This window comes from Magallana gigas, chromosome 7, assembly GCF_963853765.1.
Source record: "Magallana gigas chromosome 7, xbMagGiga1.1, whole genome shotgun sequence".
In the NCBI taxonomy this organism is placed as follows: Eukaryota; Metazoa; Mollusca; class Bivalvia; order Ostreida; family Ostreidae; genus Magallana; species Magallana gigas.
Genome location: NC_088859.1, coordinates 23,222,530 through 23,236,748, shown reverse-complemented (window position 1 = coordinate 23,236,748; position 14,219 = coordinate 23,222,530). Strand labels below are relative to the sequence as shown.

Genomic DNA, 14,219 nt, shown 5'->3' with positions numbered 1-14,219 from the left:
AGAGATAAAAATAATATATGCGGAAAAAGTGAGATTTAGCGCATTTTCAACAAATTCCCACAGTGCCTTCTAAATATTTGATAATATTCAAGACTACATAGGAAATCGGGGTCGTTAATATTTTTTTTATCTAAAAACAATTGATATAACAGTAAAACTTCATGCAAGATATTTCATCAAAATATATAGGATAGAAATAATTAGACTCGGCCTCGTTAAGGATAAAAACAAGGAAATGTGTTTTTAAAGGGCATACATGTATCAGATTCACTTGTACATGTAAATGCAGCGTTTTACTTAATATTAAGAGTGTGTGAGGAAACACAAGCACTTGTTATCTAAACTTATGAGAAACTAACGACGATTCAAGTACATGTATTTGTTACGTTCATTTTTTTTTTTGCTTTCTTAATCCACGCACTATAAGCGTAGATTCCTACGTATATTTAAACGAGAGGAATTATTATTCGTGTAAAATGGCGAATCTCGCGAATTTTAAAATCTTGCTTTTATTTTTGGACATATGTAATCTACATTAAACTATGAAAAAAATTCGGCATTCGCGAGTTTATGTTCTCGCAATTTGATGGAAAACTGCTGAATCGGGGAATTAAGTACCCGCGTAAAATAAGGAATCAGCAGTATATGGTCTGAATAATGATTTCCTTTCTTTAAAATAAAATTATTTTTAAAATTTCTTTTATATGTTGCAAATATGTTAATATCAATGCGCTTTAAAAAAAAAAAAAAAAGGGTGAAGCAGCCACATAAAATTAATAGCAAAATATTTCTGTAAAACTTCACCAAATCATATTGCCAATTTGGAGCAATAAGCTAATACGGAGAAAAACAGAAATACATGTAGTTTATCAAATGTGTGTGCAAATAGAGTATAATATTTTTAGAGATCATTTAAAATAATGTGAAAACTAAATTTAGAAAAAGGTATAAAAACTATACGCGATAAAAATGACAGGTTATATATTTTACGCTTTTCAGACAACGTTATGACGTAATGTCATGTTTGTGACGTTATTTCTCTGTTTTGTAAAATATGTCATAAGCAGCCTTTTGTCATGGGCGCAATCATATGGTTTAACTTATATGCAAGCATTTTGACATATTTTTGATTCTTTAAAATTGTTTAGACTTGCCTCTGGACAATTCTTGGGCTGACACAAGTTTGATGTAGGTTTATATCCCAGTTGATTTTGATCTTCTTGAGAACTGTAATGCTCAATATGTTAAATGACTATACTGTGACAAAAAGGGATCAATGATAAACAGAATATCCTGGGAAAAAATTGAGTTATAGCTCTTTAACATATGTGACAACATTTTTAAGTTAAGTTTATTCATCAATCAAGTGAGTAAGGATATGAAACGTCATACAAAATGATTCATGCCTGTTAATTGACAATCGTTTATAATGGAGAAGGCCAATTCAATTTTTCAATGAATTGAGCGCATTCATTCTGGTGCATTGAGGTACACTTTTCTTCTTTCACATATAGGATTTTTAAAAATAAAATACAATAACTAGTAAGTAGTGAGGGGAGAAAATGTACCTTTATGCTCTCTGTATTTTAATCGCTTTATAAAGTGATGGGGGGGGGGGGGGGGGGGGGCTAAAATAAAGGAAACTGGAAGTTAACCGTGAACACCAACTGAAAATTTAGTTATTTATATTGCATATCATACATGTTAACCTCCAGTGATGAAAAATAGGTAGATTTTGAACTCAAAAGCGGTAGCATTGCGCACGGTTTCAATTTTCATGTGAAGCTAATGGCTACAATAAGGAATATAAAGGAATGCAATAATTGAAACAATAACACTATTATTGTTCTGTCGCGTATGGACGCCCTGGTCTGGTCTTGCACAGAATGTTTAACCTCTTACAAGTACATTAACAACAACTCCCAGGAAGATTGCCAATGTGTATTTGGATTTCGATTTGGTAAAAGACTGAAATATAAACAAAGGATACAATGAAACACTTTGAATTTCATACAAAATAGATTTACACACCGTTATTAAGTGATGATAATATATGGTTATCAATAATAACACTATACATAAAGCTTATGACACTTATGGGCTTCCATAGAAATAAAATTTTGCAGCATAACACTTGGAAATACAGTTAACCACAAATATTAGCTCAAATCTATCAGAAAACATTCAAGATAACTTGTAAAACTATCAATATAAAGTTTAGCAAATAATTCACAGAAAGTTGTTCAAATGAAAACAAGCCTATGTTTACATTTGTTGCAGACGACAACACTCCAATAAGAAAGCTTCAATTATTACACATAAAACTGATTATGGCTTCTGTAAAAGCTATAAACATGTTGAAATCATCTTTTTACAGAATAATGAACAAGTTTTAAATCATTACTTACTCTGTGGTAGGCTAAACTTAGCAAAACATACAGAGCGCGGTGTTCAACCGCATAAACAAATGGCGGGCTTCGTATAACAATTTTACCGAAAAACATAAGAGAGTTCTAAAATGAAAAATCAATAATTAAAGAAAGATAACTCTAACATTGGACAGAACACTCCCCGCTTAATGACAACGTCATCACTATATATTTACATTACTTAGACAATAGACATATAGTCTATATAGGCATTGACATATTAACATGGTAGCAATAGAACAAGTTCAGCAATTGGACGAGTGTATAAGGTTGAGCGTCCATCTCTTACTACGCGCACTTCACACTTGCGAATTAAACCGTCTGAAGATGGGAAAGTCTTATGAATAATTCCTAACGGCCAATCATTTCTTGCTGTCTGTTTGTCTCTCACTAAAACAACATCACCTTCGCACAAGTTTCTTTTAGGTTCATGCCATTTCTTCCTCTGTTGAAGTGTCTGTAAATACTCTGCTTTCCAGCGGTGCCAAAACATATCAGCCAGGGCTTGTACTCGTTTCCACTCCTTTCGGAAAAGGTCTTTACTATCAGACGTTTCTGTAACAGAGGTAATTTGCTGAGGCTTCTGAGTGAGCAGCAACGATGGCGACAACGGCACAGGGTTTTCTGCATCTGTGGTGAGAGGAACTAGTGGTCTTGCGTTCATAATGGCGGACACTTCAGCAAGAAAGGTTGATAGAAGTTCATGAGTCAGACCTGTCCCGGGAATCCAAGATCCTTCTTGAAATTCCAATAACCCTCTCCCAGACCCCACCCATGTGGGATGCATGAGGTGGGTTAAACAGCCAAGTACATCCTTGGGAGTACAAAAATTGTTTCACACTGCTGTCTTCTACATTGATGGCATTGATGCCAAGGTTGTCTGTTGACCCAACAAAGTTTGTCCCTCGGTCTGATCTGAAAAGTTTGACCTGACCCCTGATTGCCATAAATCTCCTCAAGGCATTGATAAAGGCTGAAGAACTTAGCTCTTCCACTACCTCTATGTGAACTGCACGAATAGTTAGGCACGTGAACATCACTGCCCATCTTTTGCTGCATGCTTGACCTCCACGTGTCTTCCTTGTTACAATTTGCCATGGGCCAAAACAATCCACCCCAACATTGGTAAATGGCGGCCCGGTTTCCAGTCTGTCCGAAGGAAGGTCAGCCATCTTTTGACTGCCGAGGTTTCCTCTAAGTTTCTGACATTTAACGCATTTGTAGATTACAGAGGACACTAATGACTTTGCTCCTGTTATCCAGAACCCTGCCGAACGAATGGACCCTTCTGTGATGTGTCGGCCCTGGTGTTTTATCTGCTCGTGATAATGCGGACGATAAGTATGGCGATGTGGTGACGTCCAGGAACAAGGATAGGATGTTTTTCTGGTTCTGTCAAACTTGAGTGTTTCAGTCTGCCTCCAACACGCAAGAGACCATCATTACCAATAAAGGGTGACAATTTGGATATTGAGCTGGACTTTGGTAGACATTTCCCTGCTTGGAGACACTGAATTTCATTCTGATAGGCTTCTTGTTGAACTTCAACAAGCAGATGTTTCTGTGCTGCTTCAAAGGCATCTACTGTCTTCCACTTGGAACATACGTGCCATCCTGAACAATCTGCGCCATTAACCGATTGAGCTATGTGTTGTAGGTGAGCGATAGCTTCAACAAGTTTTCTCCAGTTAGAAAATCTACTAAACCGGTGAGTTCCAAGCTGGTCATGAGGTTGATCCATCATGCTAGTTTTTAAGACAACTACTTCAGCTCTAACTTCTTTGTCCTCATCTGGGTTCTGCAACTCATGCGCATCCTGTGTAGAAACATGTTCGTCCAGGAGAAAGGCTGGTCCTACTAACCAAGGATTGTCCTGCATTTTACTAGCTGCTACAGAGCGTGTTGCCTGGTCTGCTGGATTATGATTTGTCGACACATAGTGCCACTGTTGAGGTCGGGTGGAAGCTCTTATCCTCTCAACTCGATTGGCTAAATATGTGTAAAATCTTCTAGTGTCATTTTGAATGTAACCCAGAACCACTTTGCTATCACTGTAGAATGTAAAGTCCTTAATGTGAAGATCTAGGTGAGTAGAAATGGATTCTGCTATTTCCACCGCAAGTACTGCACCACAAAGTTCCAACCTGGGGATGGTGTGACCATGCTTTGGTGCAACCTTTGACTTCCCTAAGATGAAACCCATTTCCATGTTTCCATTTTCTCCCTGATATACAAGATATCCAACAGCGGCTACTGCTCGTTCGGATGCATCTGAGAAGATGTGTACGGATTTGTTGCGTGCACTTGTCCATGACACAGAAAGGTAAGTGCGAGGGATACTTAAACCATGTAGATCTTTCAAAGAGTTGACCCAACATTCCCATGTTGCCGAGTACTTTAAAGGTAGGGGTTCATCCCAGTCGCTGGTACATCCTACTAACTGGCGCATGAGTAACTTCCCGTCAATAATGACTGGTGCTAAGAATCCTAAGGGATCAAATATGGAGTTGATAGTTGAAAGCACTCCTCGTCTTGTGAATTGCTGTTCTTCAGTTGAGATGCGGAACAAAAAGGCATCGGACTCCAGGTTCCAAGAAACACCAAGAGTATGTTGGACCGGTAGAATTTCATTGCCAAACTCCAGGTCCTTTAAATCTTTTGACAGGTCCTCAGGTGCGAATGCTTGCATGACTTCATCTCGGTTTGAAGCTATCTTGTGAAGTCTCAAATTTCCTTCAACTTTAAGTGCTTTCTGTGTTCTCTGAAGCAGGTCTATGGCTTGTTCAACTGTAGGTAGTGATTTGAGTCCATCGTCGACATAGAAGTCTTTACACACAAAGTCGCTGACATCAGAACCAAGACAACTGTGATTTACTGCAAGTCTAAGGCCATATGTGGCTATCGCCGGAGAGGCTGTGTTACCAAAAACATGTACGCACATGCGATATTCAACAAGAGGTTTGTGAAAATCGTTTCCTTCATGCCAGAAAAATCTAAGGTAATTGCGATGTTCCTCGTTGACTTTAAAACAATAAAACATCTGCTCTATGTCAGCGACAATGGCTACTTGTTCCTGTCTGAAGCGAAGTAACACACCTAGGAGGCTGTTTGTTAGGTCTGGACCTGAACATAATACATCGTTCAAGGAGATGCCATTATGCTTCACAGCTGAGTCGAATACGACACGTACTTGATCTTTTTTCCTTGGGTGGTAAACACCAAAGATCGGCAAAAACCAGCATTCTTCTCCTTCTATACGGGGTGGCGCTTTTTCAGCATGGCCTCTTTGAAACATCTTTTCCATGAATGCTAAAAACTGCTCTTTCTTCAAGGGATTCTTTTCCAAGCTCCTGTCTAAACTCTTAGCTATTTTCAATGCTGAATCATAGTTGTTCTGTAGCTTTTGACGATTTGGCTTAAATGGCAGTGGTGCGGTCCAAAAGCCATCTTTGTCCTTTTTGAACTCGGAACTCATAGTCTCTAAGAATGCTCTGTCATTTGCAGACAAGCCAGGTTTTTCATCGTCTTCCGTTCTCCTGAACAAGTTGTCCATGTGTGGTTCATAAATGGAGTTTTTCTCAGACAGTAGAATGTCTTGTTTTTCACATAATCGAAATTGATTTTGGCAAGGGTTTAGCACAGTACCACGTCCATCATCAAGAATGTTAGTTTTTGTGACGTTGATCTCTTCTGGCAAGTGAGAACTACCTAAACAGGTTTCACCTATGATGGCCCATCCTAATGGGAGTTTCTGTGCGTAGGGGGTATTAGCTGGTCCAATAGTTGGTCCAGAACATGGTGAGCTTGAATGACATCTCTTCCAATCAATAGCATGATTTGGGCACTTTCATCCAGGGGTGGAATGTACTGGGCAATGTCAAGTAAATGAGCGTAGTTCTGAGCTACCTCCTGTTTTGGAATTTCCTCGCGATTGTTAGGAAGATGGCTGCATTCAGTGACAGCAGGAAGTTTAAGTCTGACATTCTGATCCATAGATTCCACTACTACGCCGTAGGCTCTCCTCCCAGCAACTCGTTCCTTTCCTGCACATGAGGTAAGTATATATTCCACATCCTGTCCTTCAATTCCGAGTGAATCGAAGAGTTGTGAACTGGCTAAAGTATGGTTACTTTGATCATCTAGCATGATGTATGCACGCACACGATTGTCAGGACGGTCTTGCAGATGTACATAGGCTAACAGAATTTTAGCACAAGATTTTCCAGGAAATCTACCACATATCTGAGTGCACTTTGAAGTAATGTCAATTGGAGCCTCCCCGCTGTGAGCTAATGCAGCTGTATGAAGTACTGATGGCGTATCGATTTGTAAGGCTGTAGGATGACTGCTACTGTTGCATTCTTCGCATGACACTATCTCCTTACAGTCTTTTTTGATATGAATGGTTGAGGCACAACATCTAAAACATATTCTCTTTTCTCTTAAGAATTTCATTCTTTCCTGAATACTCTTTGATCTAAAGGCTCTGCACTTATTCAGAGGATGGTCAGTATTGTGTATCGGACACTTTCCAGGTACAGAAATATCTTCAGTTCTACTTGCTGTGCTCTGAACTTCATGATGAGTGTTAGTTTTCTTCACAACAACAGAGTTTTTCTGAACATAGTTCGACACATTTGTATCCTTCCTGATGAATGTTGTTTCATAGAGAAAACTTGGGTTATTCCTGATGCGACTTTGTTCTCGTAGAAATTCAGCGAAGTGGGTGAACGGTGGATATGCTGCATGATGTTCGTTTATGTATCTAATCGCTGAGGATGTCCATTTTTCCTGGAGATTGTGCGGCAATTTATTTACGATGGGGTTCACACCAGTTGAAGAGTCATAATGACCAAGCAGCGATTTCATTCGTTCATCACTCTTAATGGACTCAATTTCTGAAACTAAGTCTGACAGTTCATAGAGTTTCTTTGAATCCTTTGCAGTTAGCTTTGGGAATGTCTCCAGTCTTCTCTTTAATGACGACTCTATCATTTCTGCACAACCGAATCGTTCCTCTAGTCTCTCCCATGCTCTCTGTAGACCTCGTAATGGGTCAGCAATGTTTGCCGACTTTATGCTTAAAACAAGTCAAGCTCTTCAATAGGGGAAGCATCTAGTTCACTCATCACTGTCTTGAATGATACTTTCCAAGTCATGTAGCTTTCCGGTCGATCATCAAAGGCTGAGAGTCGAGAAAGCAGTAACTCCTTCTTCAGGAGATAACGTGTGAAATCACCTGTGACAGAGTTGTTTGGTGTGAAGGAGGAAGCTTCTGGGTTTAACTTTCTGATAGGTTCCGCTAAAGGAGGTACACAATATCTGTCATTTTCACTCTTTACATTTGAATCATATGTATCCTGAATATGGGGTGTGTTGGTAGAACACATTCTTGCACAATTATCTTCTTCGACATAGGCTTTTGTTCTAATAAAAGGATCTGCAGGTTCTGTATCTGGAAGCAAACTCCTTGCAAGTTGAGATTCTTGATCGAGAGCATCGAGAGCATTTGCCTCCGCTTCAAGTGCTGCTGTTTCTCGTTGCTATGCAAGTAGCTCTAAATTTACTGAAAGTTCAGCTTTTTCGCGTTTCACTTTGGCTTCGTCAAGGGCCATCTGTTGATCCAATACCGATTGTTTCCTTTTCAAGTCAGATTCCATCTCAGTAAATCTGAGTCGTGCTTTGGCTGCTTCTAGCTTAGCTTTGGCTTGAGCGATAAGCGAGCTCATATCGCTTCTTGAGGATGAATGTTTGGAATTCCGTGAGGAAGTTGACGCACTGTCGTTTTCCTTATCTCCCATAGCTGATTGCCTGAGTACGAGATCTTTTACTGTTCTGTCGCGTAAGGACGCCCTGGTCCGGTCTTGCACAGAATGTTTAACCTCTTACAAGTACATGTACATTAACAACAACTCCCAGGATGTGTATTTGGATTTGGATTTGGTAAAAGACTGAAATATAAACAAAGGATACAATGAAACACTTTGAATTTCATACAAAATAGATTTACACACCGTTATTAAGTGATGATAATATATGGTTATCAATAATAACACTATACATAAAGCTTATGACACTTATGGGCTTCCATAGAAATAAAATTTTGCAGCATAACACTTGGAAATATAGTTAACCACAAATATTAGCTCAAATCTATCAGAAAACATTCAAGATAACTTGTAAAACTATCAATATAAAGTTTAGCAAATAATTCACAGAAAGTTGTTCAAATGAAAACAAGCCTATGTTTATATTTGTTGCAGACGACAACACTCCAATAAGAAAGCTTCAATTATTACACATAAAACTGATTATGGCTACTGTAAAAGCTATAAACATGTTGAAATCATCTTTTTACAGAATAATGAACAAGTTTTAAATCATTACTTACTCTGTGGTAGGCTAAACTTAGCAAAACATACAGAGCGCGGTGTTCAACCGCATAAACAAATGGCGGGCTTCGTATAACAATTTTACCGAAAAACATAAGAGAGTTCTAAAATGAAAAATCAATAATTAAAGAAAGATAACTCTAACATTGGACAGAACAATTATCACATGCAAAGAAAGATTTATTTGTGTTCATTGGTGTAGGATTTTGTAGCTAGCTTTGATTTTCTTGAGTGGTCTTTTCTGGAATTGATTCAAAACAACTTTTGTTATTATTTAACTTGGTGGCCAAAATTGAAGATATATAGTGTCATTTGATAGTTCAGATCTGAAACTTGTCTGTATTTTTTCAAAGTTGACTGTTGAAATCTGCGCTTGTATGAGTCCCTGTGTTTCTCCGTGTCTCTGTGTTCCCCCCCCCCACCCCCCCATGGCTTAGTGAGAAATCGGTATGACAAAACGTACAAAACGCATACTGTTCCCCTTTTTTGATCTATGAAGAAAGTCAAATACTTTCAGCCAGTCAGCGTTAAACTTTTAATAATATCTTTTCCTTTTTCGAGGTGGTGATGTCGATGACATTTTTGTAACTAATGTAATCAATGAGAAGTGTTCACCACTCATTGTCAAACGCATGCTTGAAACCCACATTATTATCGCTATGTAAAAAACGTCTGAATGTTCCCGACTCAAGATATCTAAAGAACTAGCAATATTTTATAGCTAGAATGACTTCCAAAATAAATGGCTACCAAAGCGAGGCAAAATTGAATTTTTGAAAAATCGGTAGATTTTCAATTAAAAGCGGTAGGCGGGAAATGGGGTAAAAAAGCGGTAGGCTTCCGCGAAAATCGGTGGAGTTAACATGTATGCATATGATCTTATGTTTGGCAAAAATGGTATTATATGTCAAAGTATGTATTATATGTATTATATGTCAAATATGTCAAAGATTAAGTATATGCAAAAATAAGTGTGAAATACGGATAATCATTTTTGTTTAATCTACCGACGAGCCGCATGGCACAATATCCTTTGAACGCCCATAAATAGCCAGTGTTGCTGAGGCGAGCGATGTGGCCCATTGGGCCTCTTGTTTGTTGTTGAATTTTGTAAGTGAGATAAGGAATATTGGTTTGACTGCAAAAAGGGTATTTGAGCTTAAAACTTGGTCTCATTTGATGTGCAATTTTAATTATGAATATATACATGCCAGAGATGGTGTAGTCAAGTCTTTAGTTTTTTAATTTAAAGAAGTTTTTGAAAATTTAAATTGTTATTCTTTTATATCTTTCAAATCTATCGATAAAATCCAATATGCTGACAAGTAATAACTTTTTAACCGGGTTTTTCAATGGAAAAATCCGGTTATTAAAATGGTGAAAATGGCGGGCGGGCGGGTGGGCGGGTGGCTGCCAAAAGGGTACCCTCATTGTACGGATAACTCCTCCTACAGTTTTCAAGATAAGAAGTTGTTCTTTTGCAGATCAATTGTACATATATCAGAGGTGTGCATATTGCTAGGATTTTGATTTCCGATAATTTATGGAAAAAAAACCCCATCTTTTGAACTTAGTCATTTTTTGGCAAAATATTGCATATACATGTAGGGTACTCCATTTCACTGGATATGGGTTGACATGGATTATGGATACAGTTCACATAAAAGAAAACCCGGTTTGCTGTCACATTGACAGCTTTTCACTTGTTTTTGTTAGTGACTTTGACCTTTGGTTTTTTTCAATCTGTAGTTTCTGCATTTTGCGTCTTTATGCACATTTGACATGTCACAAATCGAGTTAATCGACAAATGTAAAGTCTACATGTTTGTCGAATTTTGACATGACCTTATTTGTCAAAATTTGCCATAATCGCAGGAATGGACCAAAATAAAACAATATTCACTAAACTGCAACAACAAGCTTTGGATCGAAAATATTATTTAAAAAAAAAAAAAGATATTGAGGTATGATTAAAACTGGACCAAACAAGAAGAGGTGCATGTACCGTATTTTTCGGGGCATATGCCGATGTGGGGCATAGGCCGAATTGCTTATTTTCAGACAAAATTCAGGAAAAATCCATAGACTAGCCGAATTGGGGGATAGGCCGATTTTTAATCGATGATTACTATGGTGAAAGTATGACTGCTGCATGATGAAGGAATTTAAGTTGTCGTATTAAGTATATACTTTCAGAATATCGATGTAGAAAGTCAAAAGAGTAATTAAAGTTATTAAATTTGCTTAACATATATATTTTAAACATTTAAAAAAAATATAATTGTGTTTTGTGGCTGTTTGGTCTCTTCCGTATTCGTCGGTGTATATCGTTAGGTATCGTAATTTTACATAATGTAAATTTAATTGCAACACAAACCTCCGTGGTACTGTCTGATAGAACTAAGTATAATATTTTACCAAATCTTTTATATTCTATTAAAACTTTACTGCTCAATTTCATTTAATCAAGTAATACTTTGAAAGGCTACTTGTAGATCGGGGAATGGCGTCCATTAGCTCAACACGTGGTTTCATATTCAAATAGAGTTATCCCCCGTAATCGCATGAATGAGAAAACGAAATACTACACATAAAATATTTCATTTGTGTTCTTTTCCGTTAATAAATTAAATAGTGACTTGCCGTTATGCAAAGAAGTTGTAATGTTAAAAACACAATTAAAGCGGTGAGGTGTAAGGGTGTACACTACGTGCCCCCAGGCTGTGTTTTAGTCACGGGTTTCACACCTTTGTATATACACACGACACCAGAATACCGTTATTTCATCCAACAGAAAATTAACTGTAAAAACACAAAGCATTGATTTATTCTTCACCCAAGACCAGTGATTTCCACGAACGCAGACATGAAGAAATTCACAAAAGTTCCGTCATATTTCATTCTACCCGGTTTCTTTTTTTTTTTTACTACGCATTAATAGTTTCCAGGGTTCATACGTGAACGTGGGGGAAAAAATTCTTTTGATTGGGGTTGTAAAGAAATACCTCGTAAAGTACTGTACATTTTATTACTCGCAATGTCATTACAAAAATTATCAACGGGACAACAACAGAGACGTATATACTTACGGGCTAGATGTTATATCTATGCATCTGCAACTATCGAACAATAGTTCAAACAAAAAAAAAAACAACCCTGATGATAAACTGCTAAAAACAGTGGATTTTAAATTTGACTGTTTAATTTTTTCAACTTTGAGCCTACGATTAGCTGATCCCGGGGGATAAGCCGATGCTCGCGCATTGGAGAAAAAAAATACCGGCCTATGCCCCGAAAAATACGGTATGTAAAATTGGTGTCGTTGTCACATAATATTTTGATACCGTGAAATGTGTTTTGGAAATGAGACGGATCAAGAAATTTCTGATGGGGATGAATGTATTATGGGCTGCATGGGGTGTAAGGAAATTCTCAACCATAGAAAATTGGAAAGGATATTTAAGCATTCATGTTCAGTTTCAAAATGTCTACTTTGATGATCTGCATCACAATTAGCTTTACCGAGAATATGAATTGCTGATAGCCTAATATTTTTATCAGAAGCTCACAACCATATCTTTCAAGCTTCGTTGCATGCAAAGATCTGCTGCTCTTGCTCTTTTATGTAAGCCACAGCTATAATGTTGTCAATCAAACATTTTACATTTAAAAAAAAAATGCTTGTCCTTGCAGAGATAAAAGGGAAAATTAAACGGTTTTCAGCTTATATAAGCACATTATGTAAAAGTTATTTTATCCTTCTTATTACCCGCTGTAAAACATGGAATTCTATGGATATTCCATGGACATTTCAAGGAACTACCCTCTCACCTTTCCATGAAACTACATGGCATTTCCCTGGGAGGTCTTTCATGGACAGTCCATAGAAATAGCATGGAAATCATTGGCTAACTAAAATAACCAGTAAGCAGTATTTATAAAATGATTTTGGTATAAATGCCAGATGGTGAAGGTAAACTTGCTGAAAAGATTGAACTTGAATATTGCTGATTTTCTTTTTGTTTTGTTTTTTGTTTAAATGCCCACAGGGAGAGTTTCTGTCTGCCCCTATGGATGGGGGATGGGAGATTGTTTAAAATAAAACATGTTTTAAATAAAACATGTATACTAAACACCTTGTTTTAGTTTATCAATGAAAACATATACACATAAAACCTATCTTGAAAGTTGACAAATATGGGAAAAAAATTTCTATCAGAATCATGCACCTTTTAAATATTAGGTCATTCACTCTATGATGATCTTTTAACTAAAACTATAGGCTTCACAATCCTTTTTGAAAGATTTCAGGCAGGGAGTTGGTCATTATTACAATATTATAATTTTTTACTCCAGAATGAAACATAATTAAATGCATATATGAGATTCCTTGTCAGTCTGTGTATGGGCTATAGTACTTAGGTGACCATTAAGGCCTGTTGGGCGTATTAGCCTCTTGTTTTAAAATGAGTATTTCAGTGACAATTTAAAAAAATTACCCATTGGGACAGTTCACTTATATTCTAGACACTGAAAACAGTTTAAAAACCTTTACAAGGACTACTGAAAGCATTCCTGTAAATTTTAATTTCTTTATTTTATTTTGTTGATGAATATTGCTGAAGATGTTCAATATATTAATTTTGCAGAATGGTTATTAAAGGATTTAAACATTCCCTTGTATTGGATGATTTGTGGTATCTCAATCAGAAGGATTCATGTGCTGCAGTTGTGCCGCATTTAGAAAAGCATTGGAAGAAAGAACTTGAAAGAAGGAAAAGGTAAGATTTGCATTTTACTTTAAATATAATTATGTTTTGCTCAATTAACCTATTGAATTTCTTATTAAGAAAATACACTCATGCATAAACAATTACCGGTACTAAAAATGTCCAAATGTGGAGGGGGGTAAGGAGGAGATAGTGAATAAACAAGCTGATTCAAATGCTTCAAACTTCATTTTTATGGGAGGGCATATTGCTTTGCTGCTGTCTGTCGGTCGGTCCACCAACAGTTTCTGTTCATTTTCTTTGCAAAGGATAAACATATTGAAATGAAATTTGGTATACAGGTTTATCTTGATAATATCTAGGTCAAGTTTGATTACTGTGGAATCATTAAATTTCGTGGGGGCCAATTTTCGAGGATTGCTTAAATTTTACAGGTTCGTAGGGACGGAATTTCGTGTATTCTCTTAAACCCACAAAGGAAATGTGTCTTATACCCTAATTTATTAAATCGTGGAGGATGTTAATTCGTGGATGAGAGGTACCCACGAATTCCACGAAATTTGAGCCACCACGAAATCTATTAATGATTCCACAGTATTTGGTAATATCGAGCAATCTTCAACAGAGTTATGGCGTTTGGACTTAGAAAAATTCGAGTTATTTGCAGT

The 14,219-nt window shown here is 37.1% G+C and overlaps 1 protein-coding gene across 6 annotated transcripts in view; it reads left to right on the top strand.

Annotated features, from left to right (window-relative positions):
• Positions 1-14,219, top strand: part of LOC105340715 (multidrug resistance-associated protein 1) — a 411,670-nt gene that overhangs the window by 111,419 nt on the left and 286,032 nt on the right. For 5 of the 6 annotated variants that reach the window (XR_010707346.1, XM_066065106.1, XM_066065104.1 and 2 more), the window contains exon 7: positions 13,471-13,602. Coding sequence is in view for 5 of the 6 variants with exons in the window: in XM_066065106.1 (XP_065921178.1) it covers positions 13,471-13,602 (132 nt within the window). In the remaining variant the exon portion in view is untranslated. Of the gene's footprint in view, positions 1-12,637; positions 12,746-13,470; positions 13,603-14,219 lie in introns of those variants that run through there. The other variant, XM_066065107.1, reaches the window with a different exon arrangement.